A 25,751-nucleotide genomic window follows, 5' to 3' on the forward strand; every position below is an offset into this window, starting at 1 on the left:
TTTTGTTGATTTGGCATCTGCTCAATGCTACTTGCTGCTTTGACTCTGGTGTAGTCTACGTGATAAGCAGGTATACGCAGTATCCCCTTTAAGAAAACTGTAGAATTTCCATATACCCACTTAAAAATTTGCAATGGCACGTAACAACATACTTTCCATTATAATTTGGATATATTTTGAATTGTCATCTGTTTTTTTTTCCTTGCATAGGCTAAATAAAGGTATTACCGAAGGCCACCGTAAATTGGTGCATAAAAATGTGTCAGAATGCAGGAAATGAAGTCTTTGACGCTCAAATTTCCCTGGTGGATGACACCAAGACCCCCCACTATGATATGCGCCCCATATTTTTTTGGGCTTGCAGTGGAGTCACATTTCCCTGCAGGCTCGTTTTCTCCAGAATTGTCCTAATCACAGAGAGAAAAAGAGAGACTTATTACACATGAATGCAAGGGAAAAGGGTATATTGGCCCATTTACTGGTTGTCTTATTATTGTGGGTTTTGTATAGGGTGAAGGCTAGTTTCACTGTAACCTTAAGGGCAAGATGATCAAAATAAGATTTTACAAATGGGTTAGAACCTTGCGTGTTTGGCCCCAATTAATAAATTGACATTTTCAGACCTCATTTTTATAAATAAAGCAGTATGATCCCTAAAACAAAACCACTAAAGCAAACAAAAAGCAGCTTAGCAAAATAACATAGTTCAGGTTAGCCATGTAACATTAAAATTATTTACCAGAATTAAAATAAAATGTTTAATTTTAACCGTTAATGTTACTGACGATGAGTCAATGTTACAAGTCAAGTTTAAACACTGAGGGCCTAATTTACTAACACTAGCGCAGTTTGCGCTGCGTCTGTTTATGCGAGTTCGGTAATAGCGCACGCTATGCTTCCACATTTTGCGTAGTATTTATCAACCCTGACACCCATCAGGCAATCAGCGTCTTTCTCCGCCCACTATACGGTAAATTGCGCTGTAGCAAAGCGGTACTTGTGCTATGATACGGCTGAGTGCAGACTGCGATATTCCCACTGCTGATGCCATGACTGTTTGAAATGATCCTGATGCCAATATTTGTAATGTAGCGAGGAGTTTAACAACTGCTGGAATGTAATGTGAACGCTGAGTGAGAGATTCAATTTCATCTTTGATTTCTTCCAGTAACTCTAATATTACATGGTTGCTTGATCTGTAACGCTAAATGATGTGTTCACTGACAAAGTGTGATTCTTGTGTTAAAAATATTTTCAGCCTCGCCTATGTCTTCGTCTTGCTCAAATTACTGTTGCCATTTCACTAGCGGCATAAAGGTCTATGAGGAAACTTGATTGCGGCTGGTTTAGACCTGTTTTTAAGAGGCGGATAATTTCCCCCGCAGAATAGAGGTGCGCTCTTACTTACAGTCTTTGTAAATACCACGGAATATATAATTAGGTGCACTTTGCGCTTATCCTCCCACCTTTTTGGGTGGAACTCCCACTTTCCCCACGACCCTCCCACGAACGCATATTGAAAGCGCAACTTGTCTCTTCTCGTTCATGTGGCAGACAATCTGCGATTTTACCCAAGTGCGCCCTGTTTGTAAATAGCCCGCATCGGTTACGTCCGTCTTTGCGACCAATTAGCGCCTGGAAACAGGCGCAAACGGCTTGATAAATCTAGCCCTGAGTTTTGATAATGAAGGCCTTAAAAGTTTTATTTTCAGATGTGGGGGGCCGAGCTACAGTAACGATAAACAACAAAAGTGTGAGGTATCAAGCTTTTTTTTTTAACATTAGTATCGTTAGTTAGCTATTTGAGTTAGTTAAATCCCAACACTTACATTTAAACGTGTATTCCTCCTCTTGTACAGACGGACTAGGGGAAGCCATAATGTGAACTGTCCCTATGTATTAAAGTAACCAATAAATAAATTAACATTTATAAGCTTTTGTCTCAATAAATGTTATCACTTTATGTAACGTTACAAATGTCTATCTGCCATACAGAAACACTAAAATATGTATTTATGTAATGGTAAGGAAAAGCAAATAACGTTTACCGATATGTTAACATTAAGTTACCATAACAATAACAATACTTATAAACTGGAATATTAAGTCTAATTAAAATACATACATTTACAAAATACATTTCTTTAAAAGTCTCTCAAAGTGAGAGGAAATTAATAAATAAACTGTCATGCACATCTATGAGACCACAACAGGTCTTGGAGCAGGACTGTCACGTATGCCTCCGCTCTTATTGTGTTTTCTGTTTGTTTTCATGACTTCCTGCTTTATTGTGAAATTCACTGTCTGTATTCCCGTTCACTTGTCTTCCTGTCTTTGTTTCCCACCGTTTTTGATTACCTGTCTCCACCCTAATGTGATTCACCTGTGTGTAGTTGTCTTCCCCAATGTATATATACCCCCCTTGTTTCACTTGTTCCCTGCCAGATTGTTGTAGCTCCATGTGTTTCTCACCTTCCAGCGTTTCCTTGTCTAGTTTCCCAGTGTATCCAGATCCTTTGCCTGTTATCGACCACATCTCCTGCCTGTTGGACGTACCGTTGCCTGCATTGTTCTTCGAACAATAAACCACTTACCTTTACCTTTTGATTCCTGAGTTGTGCATTTGGGTCCGCCATTATACCCTGACAAGGACAGGCTGGCCAGATATCTAGCTACTTCCGCAGAGCTAGCTGGCGTCAAGCTCCTCAACTCCGAAGCAAATTTTCTATTTGCCATACATTTTTATAACCCTGCCTATATTTATATACACAGTTAATGTCTCGCCTGAAACGTTCTCAGAAGTGAATTTAATGATGACACATGATATTATGAAAATTGTGGGTGAAAAAAGAACTTGCCTTTCTGCTGAATGCTGAAATAAATGCTGGGAATCCTGGCTGTGAAGGATACAACAGTTGCATTCTCAGAATTCTGTTAAAGGAGGCCGCATTTGTGGACCGCATTTGAAGATTGAAAATAAATGAAATGGGACAGCCTTCGTCACGCTGGTATTAGTGCAGCCTCGAAGGCTGCAATCCCTGAATTGGGACACAGCTACAGTTATTGTGCCACCTACTGGCAACAGGAAGTAAGCCTGACAAAAATAATCCGATTAACCTGAAATTTACATGATCTGGTTTAAACATGATATACAGCAACATGACATAAAAAGTGTGTGTTGTGCTGATTGTTCATGTTTCGCCATGACATAGGTAGTGGTTAGTAACTAGACGTCCTCTACCTAGCGGATTGACCAGATCCACTTCAAAAGTGTTCAGGAAAGCCTTAAGACCTTGATGATGCTTCAATTTGGAGATTGTGATTTTTTTTTTGTCAAAGGGTGTCACTGTAGCGACACAGCAAACTTCAACGTTACATCATGAAACAGAAAGTGGTTACTCGAACATACATCGTCCGATCTGCCCCAAATCTTTCATACATGATGTTAGTCCAGGCCTGAAGTTATCTACATGGGTCTCAGGCTTGATTATGATAAACTGACTCAATAGCGCCCCTTACAAACCTTCAAAGAAGTATGCTAGAAGTGGCTAGTTATCAAATTACCATATAATGCCGCAAAACAGGTTTGTTTGTAACTAGAGTGTACATTGTCCAATCTGCCCCAAATTGTTTATTGTTTGTCTATGCAGTATATGGGCGCCTGCTCTACCAACTGGGCTATCTGGCCGCCCACCTTAGAAACTTTTTTTGGCGGATGTGCCACTGAGCAACTCCTACGAATAAACGGGGCACCGCTATTAATCCAGGTCTTATAATACATCCATGCCTACTACCCACTACCCTTCCCCCTTTACTGATTAACCCCCTCAGCAATTGACAAGTGGACACACCTGTTGACATAACTGTTTCAATGCTTATCATCCTAATTGTAATGTTGCAGGTTATTTTATTTTAGTGTATTACAGTTCCTTATATGGTCCTCTTTTTTTGGCCCATCACTTCTCTTCCTCCATGTCTCTTCATCTCCCAGAGTGCAGTTCCTTCTCTCCTCCAGCAACCGTCATCCTCCTCATACTCCTGTGCTTTGAGGGTCTCCTCTTCCTCATCTTTACCTCTGTGATGTTCGGCACCCAAGTCCACTCCATCTGTACAGATGAAACAGTAAGTGATCCATTTAGTGACCCACAATCCTTCCTCCTAACTATCTCCTGCTTTTCTCTGTGCTGCCACCCTTTGCATTTAACGTTGGCTTTTTTGAACTTCTACTTCTAATTTGAACTGTAAATGATGTAGAATAAGGTGCAGCAAATTCCACACTAACCTTTTGGCAGTTACTTACTTTTCAGACAAACAACTTCAATATTATAATATATTAAATTTGTGGTGTCTGTGACCACAAATCTGTCTGATATCAAGGATCCATTGCGCAAAACAGCCACTGATCATTGTAAGCTTCATATTTTCTGCACTAGGATTCATATTTTGACTGGCGTAGCAACAGTAACTAATACCCCTTTCATACAGAGACTGCAGTGCAAACTCTAGTTAACACATATTTAATGTGCCTAGGAGTTGGGACTAGGGGTGGGCAAAAACATATTAAAATTCTTTTCAGGCACAATCACGATACACAAATCTATCAAGATTATTTTTCATGTTAGTTTTTAAGGTTTTTAATTAGCAAGTTACTGGTGAGTATAAAAAACTAATTTCCCCATTTAAAACAATACAAGGTAACTGAACACCTCACCAAATCCATTCTCAAATTTAACACTTTAAAGTTTCTTAAAATACTTATCAGTTACTTTTCCAAATATTTGTCATTACTTTTCGAATAGTCTGGATTGACTAATAGTTCAGGCATGGCAGAAGTTCCCCCTGATGTCCCTCACCTTCCGCTTTCTTTGTGTTTACATTCTAAACTCTGGTCAATTCGATGAACAGCAACTGGACATCCAAGCTAACAAGCAACGTTACGTGCTGAAAATGTGAGTTTTGAAGATTTGGATCGTGCAACAAGGCTAACTAAGAATTGTATGTGGAGGTTTCTTTTGCGGGTGCCAATGTTCCACCAAAACAAGTTCCTTTCTGAGACCATTTTAAAGATCCACCGTATTTGGGAACAGAGATTAGTGCCGCCCACAACGATTGTGATTGGTTTAAAGAAATTAAAAAAAAACAGACATTTTTCATCTATCCAGGAGTGTATGTGTGGAGGCGCCAGACCTTGCTCCGCAGCGCTGTGGAGACATGTCTGGCAATGCGAGACTACTTTTTGAAATCCATATGAATAGGTCTACTGTAGTGTTAATTTTGTCGGACGAGACAAGACTAATCATCAACGACCTTTTTTTTCATGACTAGACTGCACCAATGTCCAAAAGTGCTGACTAAGACTAAATTAACATGCATTATTGTTAACGAAAAAAGACGAGACTAAAATGTTTTGCATAAAATAAAAACTGACTAATACAAACAAGGACATTTGGCACAAGACTAAGACTAAATTAAAAATAGGTGACAAAATGAACACTAGTCCACTGTACACAGGGTTTCCGAAGGGTCTTAAAAAGTCTTAAATTAAAAAGTATTGTGTTCTAGGTTTTAAATAATTTTAAACGGATCTTAATTTTCCTATGTCCATGTAACTCTACCTCTGATGCTCATTGAAATGTTCCCACAGCGCTTTACAATGTTTTTTTTATTTTATTTTTATTCCGTGGTGTTGTAGTTGTTTCTGTTGCTGGTCCAAATATAATTCACTGTATTACGACTACAAATGAGACCAACATACAACTTATATTGCAGCCAATATAGACACCAGTCCTATAATGCCAATGAGGAAATCAGGGAATTGTTTTAGACAATTTTTCCGGACTTTGACATCTGATTTTGTTTTTGATGTCGTGGTAGAGGTCTTAAATTTCATTCGGTCTTAAAAAGTCTTAATGTAAATTTGACTTGGTAAAACCTGTAGACCCTGGTACACCACTCATTCACCGTTACTCCTATATCCTTTTTACAAAACAGTGATGAGCAAATGCCAAGAGTTGAGTTCTTATTAAAATAAAATTAAGACATGTTAGTGCATGCCAAATTAATTGGAATTAATCAGACATTATTATTATTATTATTGAAAATGTTACCTTGATTACGAGTAATGAACAATTACTACTTTTTTTCTTTTTTCTTCTTTTTATTGACTTGTGTCCCTGTGAAACGTCATCTCGTGTTGCCAAAGTACTGTCCCAATACACAAGTTCGCATTTCACCGAGAACAGTTAAGATTCCCGGAAATGTTCTTGATCAAGACCAAGGATGTACTGGTTGGTAACTTGTATGCACTTCGCAGCACCTGTATCCCAACATTCATTACGGCCCAAAAACGGGACAATTTTAACAATTTTCGCCATCTTGTTCATCACTAAATTCACTTCTGAAAACATTTTAGGCGAGAAATGAACGGTTTAGATTTCGAATATAGGCAGTCTTGCAAAAATCTTTGCCGAATTGACAATTTTTTCCAAAGTTTTGGAGCTCCATAAAGTGACGCGGCCGCCAGCTTGCGCCTGCCGGGGCTGCAAGCTCGTCGCTCGGACAGTCACACTCGGAGACGCCGCTGTAAGCCGGAGGTCTTTTAGACCGGTCCCGTAAATAAGAGGCTTTATTTCGCCGTTGACGGATCGTTTGTTTAAATATCACAACACATGTCCATCATAAGATTAACGGGAACCTGTGGTTAACTGTCTTTTCGGAGTTAAACTCCACAAGCGCACACACAGACACACATTGCAATATTAATGCAATAGTTGTAGTGTATGAGGTTTTCTTGTCCGGAGAATGTTTTAATACAAAGTTGTAGGATTCTCGTAGGGTACAGATTTGATCATTGGCAAATTATCAAAGATGTTTTATCAATATTACTAAAGTTATGAATATGGTTATTAATAACTTTATCAAATCGACAAACAATCAAAACGGGGCACCACCCTGCTAGTCAGGGACCAATAATCAAACTGTGGAACAGTCTCATTTCTGTGGTAATCCTTTAAAAAGGAAATAAAGGAAGGGGTGAATCCAAGCACGGACCTGATTGACCAGCAATTATTACAACAAGTACACAAATAATCACAAGCAACTGCTAATTAAGTATAATAAGGTTTATTAACTTCACAATTATCAGTAGCTAAACAATAATTTTTCAACAATAAACTCATATACCTTTTCATAATATCACAACCAAAAACAAAGCAAAAACAAAGCAGCATGTGTCATGGACACGTCTGTGTCTGTGTGTGTGTGTGTGTGTGTGTGTGTGTGTGTGTGTGAGTGTGTGTGAGAGAGAGTGAGTGACAAAGGAGGGGGCGGTGTCGGAGTGTAGTTCTAAACACCAAAACAACTCCAAAGATGGCTACTCCTGTGAGCTGCACAAAACTATTTAGCCTCAAGAGGGGGTAGTGGTGCTGCGTGCGCGCGGAGAGGGCTGAAGAAGCGGGGGGTTGCTAGGCACACGCGAACGCTTAGCCGATCTGGTAGCTAGTTCCTGTTTTAGCTCTGTACCGCACGCGAGGAGATCCCACGTGTGAAGCTACAGCGTTAGCTTGGTAATGCGCGCGGCTAGCCTGTGTCGTGTGTGTGTGTGTGTGTGTATAGAAAGAAAGAGAAAGAAGGAGAGTAAAGAAAAGAGGCACTTCTGATCTTAAGATATTGCTAACGGCCAGCTCAGTGGCTTAACAGCGGATTCATCGCAATTATCTCGCGGACAGTAACTAAAACTCCTGAAAGGAGTTAGCAGATAGCAATTACGGTTTTAACCCAGCTACTTTAACACAACATAAATCAACGAGTATAATGATCAATTTATACATTCACAGAACAGATTAATAACCAGATATGGCCCATACATGATTACAATCAGATCACATTAATGGCACAGCGGTAGCGAACCCTTTGCTCATTAGTAACAAACCAAAACGCACTAGTTCTAATATCTGCCCAGAACTGTGTAAGCCTCTTACTGTAAATGCGTTGTTTGTCAGTTAAGTCTCCCGCCAGAACTTAACGATCCGTTTCGATCAAAGCAGGGGAACGAAGAACGAGATCCGATCAAACAAGAACCAGAACGTAGTCCTTGTCTTGAATCCAGGCTGATTAAGCCCGCTGCAGATGAAGGAATACTTCGGCCAGTATTCCCTCGGATCCCTTTTGTATATCAGGCCGATATAAACTTTGTACCAGCTCGAAACTCGACCAGCAAGGGTGATGCTGGTTAGCTAGCTAGTCCGGACTAGTGCCTCCTTTAGCGACGTGAGTCACGGTGGAAAAGCGAAGAAAGCACAAATGCCGAAAGCTTTTATCGTTCCCCCGCCTCCTAGTGGCGGGGTGGTGCATTCAAAGACCCGACGGCCAATGGGAAAACTGCAACCTGGTCACAGGTGTGAAGCAGTCCTTTGTCTCACCACCAGTCTGCCTTGTCCCACACGTGTTGAATGCACTTTCTCCATCTTGCGAAGTGGCGGCTTTTAGGGAGTTTCGTGAAACTGGCTTTGGAATTCACATGTAGGCCAAGATCCTTTGTCCTGCCTCCTCTGTGTCTCTGCAGTCAACTCAATCTGAGCCAAATCACTGTTTAACCAGCTTCTTAGTCCCCAACAGTCCCCCTTTTTGCTCTGAAGAGCGGTTGGTCCCCGGTCTTTGGAGCAAACCAAGGACCATACAGTTCATGGGAGAAAAGGTTAAACTGATATCAGCATAGTCCATGCCTTCCTGGGAACGAGAGGCAATGAGAGGCAAATTCATAATGTTCATATGTTGACTGAGGCTACAGTGTCTGGGCAGACAAATGAGGCAGTGTCTGGTCAGACAAAATTCTAACTGTAGCTAAACACCAAATGTTTAAACAAAACACAATAGGTAAGCAATGAATTATCCCTTGTACAATCATTGTAGTTATTTCAATATGACATTATCCCAAAATATAGTGAAACAAAAACAAATGAAGGAAGATAGGAAAGGAAAGTGGGTTAGGGGTTAACAGGTTCACTCCAGAAAAGAATTGGGGTTCACCAGTGTATGTACATGTGACTGTGTGCATGTACCTGTGGACTGGTGTATGTATGTTTTAATGTCAAAACAAATACTCAATGCAGACTCTAGTCTGTATACATTCTGTCTTCTGATGCGTAGGTAAATAAAATTGAGTCCTATCTCTCATTCTTATGAGCTACGTAAATTTTGAATTGCACTGCCAAGACTATACGTCAGATGTTCCTGTGAAGATCGCACAATACGGTTAGTAGCAGATTTATGGGTCTACAACAAGGCTCGAGTTTGTTGACCGAAGAGATTCCTTCTCTACCGATGCGTCGCATTAAATCTCTCGCTACTAGTACCTGGTTGTGTTTCTGTGACACCTGACAGTCTAAAGCATGCACTGGGTTCTTGAGGAACAGAATGGAACTAAGATTTTTTACTACCGAAGCTTTGAGGTAGTTTGATTACTGTTTGAAAAGTATTAGGATGGAAGTGCATGTCAACAGAGTGAGGTGAGGCATGCAGCTATCCCTATAACTCAACTGGTTTGAGTCTTATCCTCTTGGGGGGGGAAGTCTCCCTCCCCCTTTCCAGGTGCAGAAGCTGCTCTTCTCCTGGGAGTGAGGATCGCATGTGGAGTTGGTCTGACTGAACGTGTGGTTCAGGAGCAGGACCGTGGTTGTCACGGCTGTGCAGTTGGCTGCTGAAAGGCATTCAACCCACATGGTGAGGCTGCACGTGACGATGAGGAGATACTGGGTACCTCGCCCAGTTCTGGTAACTGGGCCAATCAAGTTTACCTGGAGGTGGGGCCATAAGTGTATGACCCCCTTTCCCTGGAGTACAGAGAAGGCGCCTGCTCCAGCCACCTTGAGGAGAGTCTGCGGGGACTCTGAAGAAAGGCAGTGGTTTTGCTGTGCAAAAGCTGGAGGCGGGTCAGGTGGGCGCAAGTAATGGTGCAAGTCTGGCATGACTGCAAGATTCTTTGGCCAAAGTGATATGGGCACGTCTGTTGGCGTGGCGCCATAAAAGGGTGCACCTTTAACCATACAGGTGTGGCCGATTGCATCGCTGTTGTTCAGCGAGCAAAGGAAAGACCTGTGAGGGTTGGAAAAGTCAAGGCTGCCAGACTGCGGCGGCTGTGTGGTCGCCCGGCGGCAAGAAAGAATCAAGCCAGGGTCAGGCTCTGGAAGAATCATGGCCATTTGCTCATGAATGCGGTGACTTGTCCGTCTGGGGCTGGCAGGCTGCCTGCAGGATCAAGTGGCCTCAGGGTGTCGACCTGGGCATGACTGTGTCCCCGGTGGCTGTCAGCGAGTGGGCCTGGCCTCAGGTGATTGTGACCGCTGCCCAAGTCTTCTGTGTCACTTACACAGATGAGACGAGGATGCACCAGAGTCATCCTCTGGGGTGTAATATCGACCAAAACTGGTTTTGTGATGGGCGGTTTATCAGGCAGGTGGCTGGGAATGCTACCACTAAATGCTACGCCTAATACTGGTGTACTGAGGGGAAGCATTGTTTTAACGACTTCTGCCGAAGTGTTAGAATGTGTCTGACTTACTCTGGAGACGCAGTCCAGCAGGGCTGACCTGGGGTGCTCACCCCTCCCTTTCCGTATCGCTGTGTATGTACGCTGTCTTGTGGGCCCCGGGGTCTCCCCAGGACATCAGGGGAGGGATTTGTGAGGCGCTAGGCGTCGTGGTTTCGGGGAGCACTCTGGGCTCCTTTAAGTTACCTCCCTGGTCTAGTTCTGCTGATGACGAATCAGTGTCAGGCCCCTTTGAGGAGTTTGACAGTTCTGCTGGATACAGACCTTGTTTTGGGGGTGGACGCGTGTTGTCCGAGTCATCGGGAGCTCCCTCCCCCTTTCGTGGGGGTGGAGTCCAGGCAGAGTGTGGCTTTGAGCTACACAAAGTATCCATTGCAGTGGGTGAAGGTTTTGATCCACTTTTATCGCACAAGGTTTGGAGGTTTTCTTCCTCTTTAACGAGTGGAGAAGTTATGTTTTCTTCAGGAAGCAGAATGTTGCAATCAGAAATTAGCTGGGGTGTCTCCTTGCGGAGTGGAGCACCTGTTTCCAGCAAACGGCCCGATAGAGGCTCTTGATAACTCTCACCTATGACCAGCTCTGACGCCTCCCTACTGGAGTTCACTAGGCTGCTAGCCGTGGTCTCTGAGTAGACCGAAGTGACTGGAGGCTCCGAGGGGAGCCAAGTAGGTTCATCCAGGTCGACTGGACCGTTGGATGTGGTAGGAGGGTCAGGGTCAAAGGCAGCATCACGTGCTTCTTGGACGTGTGAAGGTGTCAGCATACTTACCCGTTCCGTTGGGTCACACCGGTCACTCTGTCGTAGTTGGAGAGTATCATGCAGCAGAGGCTCAATCAGATAATGTCTCTGGAGCCGGGGGGGGTTGTTCAGAACATCAGGAGAATCATAGTCACTCAGTTGAGGACGGCTCCTCCCCTTTGGCAGTGGGGATGGAGTCTGATCAAAGCGGGATGGCGAGCTTTGTGGCTTGCACCGTTTGTCAGTGGACGGAACTCTGATTCTACCTGTGTTCCTCTGATGTTGCAAGACCTTCCTCCCCCTTTTGGCAGGGGAGGGGTGATCTCTCCTCCGAGGGGGAGGAGAAGAAGAAGAAGATCGGTCTCTCCTCCGGGAAGGTGAGGAAGAGGGTTTTCTCTGCCGAGGTAGCGGAGATGAACAAGATCGGTCTCTCCGAGTGTGAGGAAACCCAGGGGGAGGAGAATAGAACGCTGTTCTTTGCTTGGCACGCCGGAGCTGTGCCGAGAGGTCCTCACGGCTCTCCTCTAACCGGGAGACCTCATCACGCCTGGCTTGGACTCTTTGTCCAAGCCAGGCTGTTTTGCACTGCTCAGCTTCATAGCTGCCTTGCAGCAGTGCGAGCTGTGCTTGGAGGACAGCGTGTTGCCGATGGGTTCGGCTCTGATAGATTAGCACCAATTGGCCAAGCCAGCCTTGTATGCAAGCTTTTAGCATCCAAGACGGCTGTGCTATGTAAGCTACAAGTTCCTGGAGTATTTCATCGCAGGTAGTTTCATAACCATCACGGTTATTCTCTTCAGAGTCTAGGATGAGACAAGCGACCACATTCTGCAGGACTGTGTCGGTCGGCTTGTCGGAAGCTTTCGCCTCCAGCCTCTGGTACTCAAAGCGACTCATTTTACCTCTAGTAAAGAGATTGTACCAGGGCTCAATTCCTTTGTGGTGACAAAGGAAAATTAACTGTGAACAAGTTGATTCAAGGAGCAGGTGAAAGGCTTAACCTGTAGTTCCTTTAGTTTTAAGTGTTGACTGCTAATTAAGCTTATTACTACCATTTACCACCAACCCAATTCAAATGAGTAGTCGCAGAGGTCCACCAGTTCAGGTGCGTAATAGCTGTTACTGTCAAAGATCTGAGTGTTAGTATCAACAACTTTAAGATCGAGTAGAGCGTGAAAATCTTGACTGCTAACTAAGCTAATTACTACCATTTACCACCAACCCAATTCTATTGAGTAGTCGCAGAGGTCCACCAGTTCAGGTGTGTAATAGCTGTTACTGTCAAAAATCTGAGTGTTAGTATCAATAACTTTAAGATCGAGTAGAGCGTGATCTATCAAATCTTGACTGCTAACTAAGCTAATTACTACCCTTTTACCACCAACCCGATCGTGTCAGGCGGCCGTAGAGGCCCGGACACCTCAGTTGAGTAATAGCCGTTACTGTCAAGGAGCGTGAGAAATGTTGTTGTCTACTAACCAATGTACACACTGAAAAACTCACAGATCACAACTGAATGTATGCTTGGCAGGTTGCAGAAAAATAAATTTTCAAAAATAAAAATTTCAAAAAAAAATATATAAATTTTTTTTTTTTTATTATTATTTAAAATTGAAAAGGCATGGACAATTATTAATAAATGTTGCACTAAAGCTGGTATTCAACGCTCGCACGGGGCGTTAAATGTTGCGGGAAAATTATAAAAAAAAAAAAAAAAAAAAAATTAATATTCAAAAATTATGGATTATTATGTATAATTATTGTAACAACGCTGGTTCTAACAGCCTCACACGGGGCACCATAATGTAGGATTCTCGTAGGGTACAGATTTGATCATTGGCAAATTATCAAAGATGTTTTATCAATATTAATAAAGTTATGAATATGGTTATTAATAACTTTATCAAATCGACAAACAATCAAAACGGGGCACCACCCTGCTAGTCAGGGACCAATAATCAAACTGTGGAACAGTCTCATTTCTGTGGTAATCCTTTAAAAAGGAAATAAAGGAAGGGGTGAATCCAAGCACGGACCTGATTGACCAGCAATTATTACAACAAGTACACAAATAATCACAAGCAACTGCTAATTAAGTATAATAAGGTTTATTAACTTCACAATTATCAGTAGCTAAACAATAATTTTTCAACAATAAACTCATATACCTTTTTATAATATCACAACCAAAAACAAAGCAAAAACAAAGCAGCATGTGTCATGGACCGGTCTGTGTCTGTGTGTGGTTGTGTGAGTGTGAGAGAGGAGTGAGTGACAAAGGAGGGGCGGTGTCGAGTGTAGTTCTAAACACCAAAACAACTCCAAAGATGGCTACTCCTGTGAGCTGCACAAAACTATTTAGCCTCAAAGAGGGCGGTAGTGGTGCTGCGTTGCGGAGAGAGGGCTGAAGAAGCCGGGGGTTGCTAGGCAACGAACGGCTTGGCCGATCTGGTAGCTAGTTCCTGTTTTAGCTCTGCGAGCGGTAGGAAGATCCCGATGTGAAGCTACAGCGTTAGCTTGGTAATTCGCGGCTAGCCTGTGTTGTTGTGTGTGTGTGTGTGTGTGTGTTAGTAAAGGAAGAAAGAGAAGGAGAGTAAAGAAAAGAGGCACTTCTGATCTTAAGATATTGCTAACGGCCAGCTCAGTGGCGTAACGCAGTTCATCGCGATTATCTCGCGGACAGTAACTAAAACTCCTGAAAGGAGTTAGCAGATAGCAATTACGGTTTTAACCCAGCTACTTTAACACAATATAAATCAACGAGTATAATGATCAATTTATACATTCACAGAACAGATTAATAACCAGATATGGCCCATACATGATTACAATCAGATCACATTAATGGCACAGCGGTAGCGAACCCTTTGCTCATTAGTAACAAACCAAAACGCACTAGTTCTAATATCTGCCCAGAACTGTGTAAGCCTCTTACTGTACATGCGTTGTTTGTCAGTTAAGTCTCTCGCCAGAACTTAACGATCCGTTTCAGAGGGGACGAACGGAATCCAGGTCGACCAAACAAGAACCAGAACGTAGTCCTTGTCTTGAATCCAGGCTGATTAAGCCCGCTGCAGATGAAGGAATACTTCGGCCAGTATTCCCTCGGATCCCTTTTGTATATCAGGCCGATATAAAATTTGTACCAGCTCGAAACTCGACCAGCAAGGGTGATGCTGGTTAGCTAGCTAGTCCGGACTAGTGCCTCCTTTAGCGACGTGAGTCACGGTGGAAAAGCGAAGAAAGCACAAATGCCGAAAGCTTTTATCGTTCCCCCGCCTCCTAGTGGCGGGGTGGTGCATTCAAAGACCCGACAGCCAATGGGAAAACTGCAACCTGGTCACAGGTGTGAAGCAGTTCTTTGTCTCACCACCAGTCTGCCTTGTCCCACACGTGTTGAATGCACTTTCTCCATCTTGCGAAGTGGCGGCTTTTAGGGAGTTTCGTGAAACTGGCTTTGGAATTCACATGTAGGCCAAGATCCTTTGTCCTGCCTCCTCTGTGTCTCTGCAGTCAACTCAATCTGAGCCAAATCACTGTTTAACCAGCTTCTTGGTCCCCAACAAAGTGGTTATATTGTTGTGGTTTTATTTCTAGCTGGTATTTTGGAGCCCTGCAGGTAGCCTCTGTGCTGGGAGTGTTGAGCAATAACAGGAAGAACGCATCGTCTCAAACTGTTAACAGTGTTTTCTGTGAACTTCCGAGTTCATTCTTCCAAGAACAGCCAGCAAGAATGTCTCCCCAAGAACACAAGTCTGTTCTTTGCATTCTTGAGATTGAGAAACACCCCAAGTCAAGTCTCAAGTCTTTGAGGGGGAAGTTCAAGTCAAGTCTCAAGTCTTTTGCCACGAGTCCAAGTCAAGTCTCTGGCCATCTGATCTGTCCCTAACACTGTATTGTTAAAGGGGTGACAGAATGATTTTATAGGGTATTTTACACTGTTCCTTAAGGTCTCCTAATGGGGTATGTAACATTGGTTGGGCTGAATTGCCTGAATGCTATTTTATTAGGCCCTTAACTACCCTGTGAATATGGCTCTATTTGTAACAAGAGCTTTTCTTCCAAATATGGTATGCTCATGAATATTCAGAGTGAGCTACGCGCTGATTGGTTTGAGCAAACTACATAGAAACACATGGGAGACTCGGCAGCAGGCCTCATATTTCAGACACTGCAAAGTTATACATTGTTTGTCGGGCTATTTCGTTATTAAATTCACTTCTGAGACTTTTTTAAGCGAGAAATCAACTATATAAAGCTCAAATATGGGCCATTTTACGAAAATTGATGGCTAATTGCAAATTTGGTAAGACTGTGTGTCGGAGTTCAGCCACTGGTACTGCCTCGCCGCCCGCCGGTGCTGCCTCGCCGCCCGGCCTGCCTTCCTTCACAGACCCCGGCCTGCTATGAGGTACTTGGAGCTCCGTCACGGCTACGGACTACCAACACCGCTGCCCTGACAGAGCTCCAGGGTCTGGAACTCCCCTCTTCCTGCTAGCTAAATGGCCCGTTGTCTGAGAGGAGAGCGCGCTCAGCGAGCTTGTTACACCAGCAATCTCTTACCACATGTTACACACAGGTCACGCCACTTATACAACATCTAATTAAATGTCTTATAAAGCTAACAACTGTGTCCGATTTCAAGTTAATGAATATTTGTGAATTTCAGAGGAATTCTAAGAGGAGGCTAGCTAGCTAGCTCTCATTGATAGAGCTACATCCAGCCGCAGGCTCTATCAATGAGACTCGCGGACAAGCAGCGTTTATTTCCCCAATCGTTTGTTTAAATAACTCAACACGTTATAATTACACACATTAAAAGATTAACTGGGACCTGTGGTAACAGATTGCTGGTGTATCAAGCTTGCTGACCGCGCTCTCACTCACACACACCGGGCATTTAGCTAGCAGGAAGAGGGGAGCTGCAGGCCCTGGAGCTCTGTCAGAGCAGCGGCGTTTAGTAGTCCATTAGCGGTGTTACCGGTGACTCGGGCTGCCAGTCGTAACGGAGCTCAATCGAGCTCACAGCAGGCCGGGGTCTGTGAAGGAAGGCAGGCCGGGCGGCGAGGCAACAACACAGGCAGCACCGGCCGCATAATTCCGACCCACAGTTGGACAAAATTTGCAATTAGCCATCCATTTTCGTAAAACAGCCCATATTTGAGCTTTACATAGTTGATTTCTTGCATGAAAAAGTTTCAGAAGTGAATTTTGTAATGGAATAGCAGAGATCTGCGCGACCTAGATTCAGGAGACTACCTGATCTCAGGTCAGTTGTGTAGCCTATGTAAATGTTGGGGCGTGACCGTTCTCTTAATACACCCATGGCCGTGACAAAGGTTCCGGATTTTGAGATGCTTACGCAAGCAACTAGCTTTGTTGAGATTCGCCCGTTTTCAGTGGCAGTTTCAAAATATGAGATTTTCATAGTAAAGAGTGTCAATGGGATTTTGAGCTTCTATGTTTGTCCTATTTACCCACTGAACTGTTGTTATTCAACTATGACAGGGTAAAATCGGTTTTGCATTCTATCACCCCTTTAAATCTTATTAATTCAATGTCCTGTAGCTACCATCCATACAGTACAATATCAAAATCTGTTGTAGGATAACTTTATGGGGTCTACTTAACACATCCCTCTAGCCCTCAGACTTGGTGAAATATTAACCTAAGTCTGTCGCATCATATGGATACAACTGTAAAGATACAATTTGCCTATTCCCAGCATTAGCACAACACTTTGCGATGGTTAGCTTGTTACCTGTGATGGTGAATGCTAAATGTAATGTCTCTCTCACTCCAAAAAATTTTGAAGTGGAAATCAAGAAAATAGTGGCAGCGCCACACCAGTTACAGAACAACATGCATCTCCGTGTCAGTCCAAATTACGCACAATAAGCAGTTTGAACTCACTGATGTAATGCATTTATTTATTTTCTGTGTTAGTACGCTCAGTGAAACAGAGTCCAGCGCAAGGGAGATCCAACTCAGAGGAGGAGAGGTTAGTGAGGCCAGTGTCTCCACAGCAGGTGACAGTGTGCATGGATCCGCTGCGCCACATATGGATGAAATAATGAAATAGTAAATAGGATTACAGTAACAGAAATATGTGCAACATTTGACCAAACTTGTTCACTTAAGGCCCAAGCTGTTTTTTTACATGCATTTTTTATTTCTCTTTGCTATTTAGGCTTATTGGAACCTAATTAGAATGAAAACTAAGTATCATCTTTTGATATGATGTACTTTTAGAGAAAAATGATGTCCACATATGTGGATTCATGGTCCGAAGTTTATATGAAATTTGAAGATTTACCCTCAAGGTGTGAAGGCCAAAAATAATAACAATTACCTTGTTCGGAGTCTCCCTTTTTCTTTTTTTTTTTCTTCCAAGTCATCTTCTGAGCTATCAGCCTCAATCTCTTGACTTTGACGGCGACGTCTGAGAGTGCGGGATGAACCTGTACCTGTACCTGTCTCTGTCTCTGTCCCTGTCCATGAACCTGTCAACAAGTTTTGTAAATAAGCATTTTGCTTCCAATCCTTCACATAGCCCTAAGGCCCTAACTGCATAAAATAAACAAATATCTACTGGATCTTGGCTAACCATTATCTGCACTACGGAGATGTTTGCGTCCTCTGCTGTGGTCAGTGAGCTCAGGAATGGGGTCCTCATCATCACTACTGTCCTCACTGCTGCTTTCCTCCTGTGGTTATGGTTGGTAATTGCCATCCAGGATGGGATCATCGTTGTCAGACACGTCCAAATCAGAGTTGTCTCCATCAATTAACCCAAGTAGCTCCAATGCTCTTTGCACAGAAAAATGCTCTGGAAATAAAAACATGATAAAATCAAATACAAATTAATTTCATTTATGTATGTAGGTTTGCATTATTTATTTATTTATTCCAATGGGATAATATGCAAGCTAATTTACATGTGCACATTTTTACTATCATTTTCAACCCAACTAATTTAAGTATGTATGTATTTAGTGATTTATTTATTTCATTGGGACCATGTACAGCTTTTTAGCTGCATCAGAGCTAGCTTTTTTCCCATTTTACGTGTGCATGTTTACAAGCATATTAGCTGTTTCGAGGAGCATCAGTCTTATTTTAGTCGTTTAGCGACCTACAAAGTTGCTAGTTTTAAATTTTTTTTTCAAATTTGCATGTCATGACAAATATCCAAGGCTTTTATAAATATCTAAATCAGAATAAGCCATGAAATATGACAGAACGTCTTACTTGGTCGACGTTTGTGTATGGAGCTACCACTTGAATCTTCCCTTGTGTTCGCCGCCATTTCGAATTTTGTGTGTTATAAACTTCTGACCCCACCAGATGGCAGTGTACCCCCATACGTGTCCATAACCCCACCAATTCAGCAGTGAACACAATTGTGGACATAAGAGCTAAAAAGTGCTGTCCACGTATGTGACCACTGAAAAAAGCTTCTGGGGGGTTGTTTGGCTCAAGGTCATGGTGCAAAGGACCCTAGGCTGAAATTACTCCGAACCATCACTTTAATAGCCTACAAATCATCCACGAGATCAATTATGCATCATGAGTTTGCCCAACCGACACAGCGTTTGTTCCTGGGGGGATGGATCCGTGCGTCCCGCCTCCTGTGCGCCATGTCTGAGCCTCAGCAACTACTAACTATACAGATACAATGTGCCTGTTCCCAGCATTAGCACAACACTTTGCGATGGTTAGCTTGTTACCTGTGATGATATATGCTAAATGTAACGTCTCTTAAACGTTGCAAGTGACTGATGCAGTCCGACGTTGTTGATCCGGCATCATTTATCTTTAGCCACACACCTTGAATCTAGTTGTTCGCTTACTGCCACTGTTTACAAAGTTATTGATGACAAAAGGCACAACTCCGGGAGGACTTAGTGTCGCCATCATCAATGCATTTTTTTTTATATGTGAGTGTGCACACATAAGGCATAACGCATGCGTTACGTTGCACATTATGGCAAATGGCAGGGGACATGCAGCTCGTCATACGTTTGAATAAATCTTCATTTAAAAATCAATAATTGCATGAAAACAGGTTGTTGACGAGTCTCGAAGCTCGAGTCCGAGTCAAGTCTGAAGTCTTTTAGGTTGAGTCGCAAGTCAAGTCTGAAGTCTTTTGGGTCGAGTCTGAGTCAAGTCTGAAGTCAGCTGTTAGTGCGACTTAAGTGCGACTCGAGTCAGAGTCTCAGACTCGAGTCCCAGTCTCTGCTAGCTACGTTTTTCATGTTGGTTTGGAGCGGTATGCACCCCCACTAACCTGGAAAACGGTTTTAAAACAGTAACGTTAATTCAGCGTGCCGGAGGAATACAGCGTCTCCTGCAGCGAGGAGTCAAAGGCAGAGGGATCGCAGCATTCACTAACGTTACCTTCTCGTGTAATTACGACTTTATGACTTTTCATAAACAGCTGAAGGAGCGGCGGTGCACAGTGTACGTAGCGGATACCCTGTTGTGCGTCTGCCCGATTTCTGATACTGTGGCCGCCACAGTAAAATTAATATAGAGGAAACACTGATGGAAGATAATCACTATTTTAAAGGTCCCGTGGCATGAACATTTCACTTTATGAGGTTTTTTAACATTAATATGCATTCCGCCTGCCTGCTTATGGTCCCCCAGTGGCTAGAAATGGTAACAGGTGTAGACCGATCCCTGGGTATCCTGCTCTGCCTTTAAAAAAATGAAAGCTCAGATGGGCCGATCTGGAATCTTGCTCAGCACCCTTTCTGCTTTGCCCGTCCAGAGAATTTGGCCCACCCATGAGAGAGAGACATCATGGCTTTCAAACGAGCAAAGTGACAGTTGGTCAAGGCCACACACCCCCCCGCCCCCCCCTTCTCTCCTCCTCAATAGCTACAGACACAGAAATGGCACATCCTAAAGCTCATTGTGGGACTGGCTCCAGTGGCTGTAATTCTGCATCAAGACTGAATTTAAAAGGTCTATATAAAAGCATCCAAAGAGCACCATGTCATGGGACCTTTTGAGACCCTAAATTTAGTAAATGCAAAGCAAATGTGACTTCAAGATGTTGGAGAGGATGCGGTGAGCAGATGGCACACCACAGTCATACATTTTGGTCACGTAAAGGTATGGGTGACAGTAGCTCAGTCCGTAGGGACTTGGGTTGGGAACCGGAGGGTCGCTGGTTCAAGTCTTATTACGGACCAAAGTACACAGTGTGGATTGGTAGCTGGAAAGATGCCAGTTCACCTACTGCCAGGTGCTCTTGAGCAAGGCACTGTACCCCCCCAACCGCTCAGGGCGATCCAGCACTGGCAGCCCACTCACTCTGACATCTCTCCATTTGTGCATGAATAGGTCCTGAGCATGTCTGTGTGTATATCAGGCCTGTGTGTAGTGATTTCTAACAGAGTGTAAATTGTAATTTCTCCAATGGGGATCAATAAACAGTTTAAATTAATTAATTAATAAGTGGCTTCTGGGAAAATACTATTAAAGAACCACGTTTTTTTTTTTTTTAGATACATTTTTTATTTATTTTTTCATTTTAAACAACAGAACAGAGAAACACACTCGAACAGGAACAACCGCCCCCCCCACCCCCCACCCTCTGCGGTCTCGAGGAAAAGAAAACAAATAAACAAAAACAGAAATCACACCTTGCCTAGTCACTCTCCTCCAATTCTTGTGATGCTGAGGTCATTAGGACTGATACTTGTGCTGCTGCACCTTTCCATAGGTCTACAGTAGATGATTTGGCTTTGTTAATCCTTGCTGTAGAGAGCTCAAGCATAACTATGTCCAGAAAATACGCCAACCACTGTTTTTTACAAAGCGAGTGGGGGGGAGGGAGCCAGCGTTGAGCTATCATTTTCTTGGTCGCGGTTGAGCCGGTTAACCAAACTTTCTTTTGTCTCCCGAGCAGATGTAGTTTAGAGTCATCATTAAGTAACAAAACAATCTGGTCAGTAGGAATCGATATCCTATCACATCAGATATTATTGTTTTATTCCAAAACTCATGTACCTGTTCACATTCCCAGACCATGTGCAGGAAAGTTCCAGTTTGTTCAGGTTGACAGAACGTGCAATAGGGAGTAGGAATGGCTTTAGAGACGTATCTCTTCTGAGGAGTCCAATATCTCCTATGGCATATGTTGAAGTGGATCTGCTGGTGATTTGGGTTCCGGGAAGAGTGGGAAATGTTGTCCCAAACTGTCTCCTAATTAATTATGTTCCCCTCTGGGCTCACCTCTCGCTCCCATTTCTTTAGTATTTGGAGTTCTCCTACGGATACTTGCATCAATTTAGCATAAATCCCGGACACTAATCCTCTTGCAGGAAAATCAACAAGCCATTTAATGATTGGGTGGGTCTCAAGCCTGTTTCCCCATGGTACTCCATAACATTTTAGGGCTGACTTAGGGCTGAAGATAAAGGAAAAAGGATGTCCTAGGGATCTCAAAGCTAGTTCTCCGGTCCTCAAAACTCAACATACCTTCCCCATTGAATAACTGGTTTAGAGTATAAATACCTCTCTCACTCCACTGGTTACAAACGAGAGGTTTGTTACCAGACATTAAGTGCATCTTTTGCCAAATTGGGGTGCTCAAATGCCAATTGCCTTAATTGGTGTAGCGTAGTTGCTCCTCCACCTGTTTAAAGTTGGTCAATGTGTTGGTGATAATAGGGCCATAAGCAAGCATACACTTTTTTGGACACACACCTGCAAAGGCGAGGTCTTGCAGTCTTAAACTTCAAGTGAGGTTTTACTCTATTTCTCTCCATGGGACTGTAGATGAGGGGTCCATCCACACTCTGAGGGCCCATAGCTGAAAGACTACGGGCCCTCAAGGTTGGGGAGGGCCAGGCCTCCCGTGTTCATGGTACGCTGCAAGGTAGAGTATTTTAGCCTAGCTTGTTTACCATTCCAAATATACTGCCGGATTACGGTATCAAGTTTCTTCCAGAAATATATTGGTGGGGGTAAGGGGATCTCACCAAAATTGGCGGTCGCATCAGGAAGTGGGTGTTACTTGAGTGTACATTGTCCAACTGGGTCGAAACTTTTCAGGATTCGTAAGAGTCCAACCCTGAGGACAAATAAAGGCTGATATTTACTTAAAGTCATAGCGCCCCCTAGTGGCAACAGGAAGTAGGCCTAAAAGTCAAGGTGCTATACTTTAACGAACTCCTCCTAGAGATTTCATCCGGCGGACTTCAAACTTGGTCTGTACCATCTCAGCAACTTAAAGATGAAAAGTTATAAAAAGAAAAGCTTTTCGTCTAACGGTGTGGGTGTGGCATGGCGGCCATTTTAAGTGTTTAGCGATGAATGAGGAAGTGGCTGTAACTACAGTATACATTGTCATATCTGCTTGAAATTTCAGCAACTCAACCAGGGTCCAGGCATGAGGACATATTCAGGCCAATATTGACTTTTGGTCATAGCGCCCCCCGCTGGCAACAAGAAATCTGCCTTATATGACAAACATCATCCGATTTATATGAAACTTTGAATTTGTGGTCTACATGTGATACTGAACCGGCCCCTATAATATAACCACGCCCACTTACTCAGGACACGCCCCCTTTCATAACATGTCAACCGTTTAAGGTACAGTCTTGTGTGAGGTATCATTGAACTCAGCGGGGAGTTCCCTTTTCATTGGTGACAATTTGCAGTGTCTGAGGGCCGCGCAAATGCAGGGTCGCAAGGAGCGGTGTCCGCCAGTAACCCCAACGCGTGGAGAGGCGCCAATTGATTTTATAGCTGGAGATTGAGCCAAATTCACTGAAGATCTCAAGGATTTTTGGAACAGAGTCTTCAAGGTCAGATATGTACAGTAAAATATCATCTGCAAATAATGATATTGAGTTGTTATTGGATTTAATCTGGACATTACATATTTTATTTTGCCTTATGGCCTGGGCTAACGGTTCAAGAGAGATCGCAAATAGCATAGGAGAGAGTGGGCATCCCTGTCGCGAGCCCCGCGCGATGGGGAATGACTGTGAATGCCGGCCATTGGTTGAGACTATGGCTGTGGGATTTGCATATAAAGTACGTACCATGTCAATGAATTTGGCTCCCAAACCCTCTCCATAACTTACCACAAGTAGTTCCATTCTAGGTGGTCAATGATAAAAATGCTGCCACTGTTGGAAGGTTTTTGGCTTCTTTTTACATGGAATAATCTGTGTATATTGTCTGCAGCTTGACGCTTTGGTATAAACCCTGATTGGTCGGGGTGGACTAGCTTCTCAATGAAGCGTTCTAGGTGTACTGCCAAGACTTTGGAATAAAGTTTAATATCAGTCCCAATGACACTGATGGGCCTGTAGCTCGCGCACTCCTAGGATCTTTGCCCTTTTTGTGTATGACCGAAATTAGTGCAGTGATGTTTTGTTGATGAAAGGTGCCTCTCCACAGTCGAGGTTAAAGTTTGTAAAACGATAGGTCCTAGTGTGTCAAAGTACTGTAGTAACAGTTCTGATGGAATTCCATCCAGCCCTGGTGTTTTCCCTTTCTTAGCTGTTTTTAACGCTGATTTGAGTTCCACTAACGTAATAGGTTGACTCAGTTCTTCTGCCTCCTCTGGGTCAAGAAGAGGCAGGTTTAGCTCTTTCAGGAACTTTTGGCACAGTGTTGGATCCACATTGCAGAAGGATTCATACAACTTTGAATAAAAGGATTGGAAAGCGGCAGTGATATCTTTAGGATTGGTTGAGATACCTCAGTCCATACGGATGCTATTGATAGCAGCTCTGTACTCTTTGTTTTAATTTCAGAGCTAGCAATTTGCTTGGTTTACAACCATTAAAATAGTAATGTTGCCTCACTCTGTGCATTATGAATTCAGTTCTCCTTTTTAGCAAGTCATTTAGCTCAGCTCGATTTGTGACTAAAAGAGTATGTGTAGGTTTAGAAAAGCACGTCTTTAGAGACTGCTCTAACGATTTACAACGTTCTTCCAACTCCACAATCCTTGCATCTCTCTTTTTCTTCTAATTTGAAGATGTGAAATCTCTAATAAATCCTTTAGTGGCTTGCCAGATGTCCGCCGGGTCCAAAACCAAGTCAGTATTGATTGATATGAACTCTGCTAGTTTGGTTCTAAACTCTGTATCAAAAGCTGTGTTTTGGAGAAGGCAATTATTAAATTGCCATCTTCTAGATTTTTCTCCTAACATATCACAATGGAATGTGGTTATCGCGCATTGTGATCAGACATGATTGCTGGTTCCATTGCTATGGTGTGGAACATTGCCTTACGTTCACTGGAGCACAAAAAGTAATCAATGCAGGAGTGGGTGCGGTGATGTGTGGAAAAAAAGGTGTAATCCTTGCTAGGAGGGTTGTGTATTCTCCATATATCTGTTAGATGGTGGAATTCCACAACTGAATTGAACATGTCCGATGTGTGTTTTGGGGCTTTCGTGTGGTTAACCCCTGATCTCTCCTGATTTAAATCTAGTACCGTATTCATGTCTCCCCCTATAATTAATGAATATCCACTGAGAGAGAGCAATTCATTGGTTAGGCGCGGGAAAAAGCTTTCATCATATGTAGCCGGTGCGTGTACTGAAACAAAGGCTATTTTCCTACTCCTTATCGTAGTACATACAGTACAGGCCAAAAGTTTGGACACACCTTCTCATTCAATGTGTTTCTTTATTTTCATGACTATTTACATTGTAGATTCTCACTGAAGGCATCAAAACTATGAATGAACACATATGGAATTATGTACTTAACAAAAAAGTGTGAAATAAGTGAAAACATGTCTTATATTTTAGATTCTTCAAAGTAGCCACCCTTTGCTTTTTTTGATAACTCTGCAAACCCTTGGTGTTCTCTCAATGAGCTTCATGAGGTAGTCACCTGAAATGGTTTTCACAAGCACTCTCTCCTATGCTATTTGCGATCTCTCTTGAACCGTTAGCCCAGGCCATAAGGCAAAATAAAATATGTAATGTCCAGATTAAATCCAATAATTCCACGTGTTCATTCATAGTTTTGATCCCTTCAGTTAGAATCTACAATTTGGAATTATATACTTAACAAAGGAGGATAAAAGAGAAAAGGTTACTTACACCTTGTAAATCATGTAAAATCTGGACTGAATGAATGAATAGCTCCAAGCAAATAGGAGGTCACGGCCTCGTTATGAGGCGAGGTTAGTCTGTAAAAAAATGTACGGTTAAGATCGGTATCTATTAACGTATCTATGTCCTTCTACAGCAGAACGAATGAAATTCATTAAATTAAAGCATATTCTTTAAATCTTATCCTTGCTCCGGTTCGTAGCGCCTACAATTTGTCTCGGAGTTGTGAAGACGGCGTACTGCTTCCTGTAAATTACAAGACCAAACAATACACTTTTATAAAGCAACTCACCCGCTTAGCTCTGCCTAAATGAATCGCGCTGAAAGCAGGCAGGCACACAGCTCTGTGCTGCTCGCATTT

At 42.9% G+C, this 25,751-nt stretch overlaps 1 protein-coding gene across 3 annotated transcripts in view; it reads left to right on the plus strand.

The window, feature by feature from the left end:
- The window catches only part of LOC120562244 (palmitoyltransferase ZDHHC3-like), a 130,877-nt gene that overhangs the window by 84,200 nt on the left and 20,926 nt on the right, over positions 1 to 25,751 (plus strand). For 2 of the 3 annotated variants that reach the window (XM_039805862.1, XM_039805864.1), the window contains exon 6: positions 3,992 to 4,122. The exons of the other annotated variant lie outside the window; for it this stretch is intronic. In XM_039805862.1, the coding sequence (XP_039661796.1) occupies positions 3,992 to 4,122 (131 nt within the window). The remainder of the gene's footprint in view (positions 1 to 3,991; positions 4,123 to 25,751) is intronic. 3 annotated transcript variants of the gene reach the window in all.

This window comes from Perca fluviatilis, chromosome 7 (genome assembly GCF_010015445.1).
Source record: "Perca fluviatilis chromosome 7, GENO_Pfluv_1.0, whole genome shotgun sequence".
NCBI classification, from domain to species: domain Eukaryota; kingdom Metazoa; phylum Chordata; class Actinopteri; order Perciformes; family Percidae; genus Perca; species Perca fluviatilis.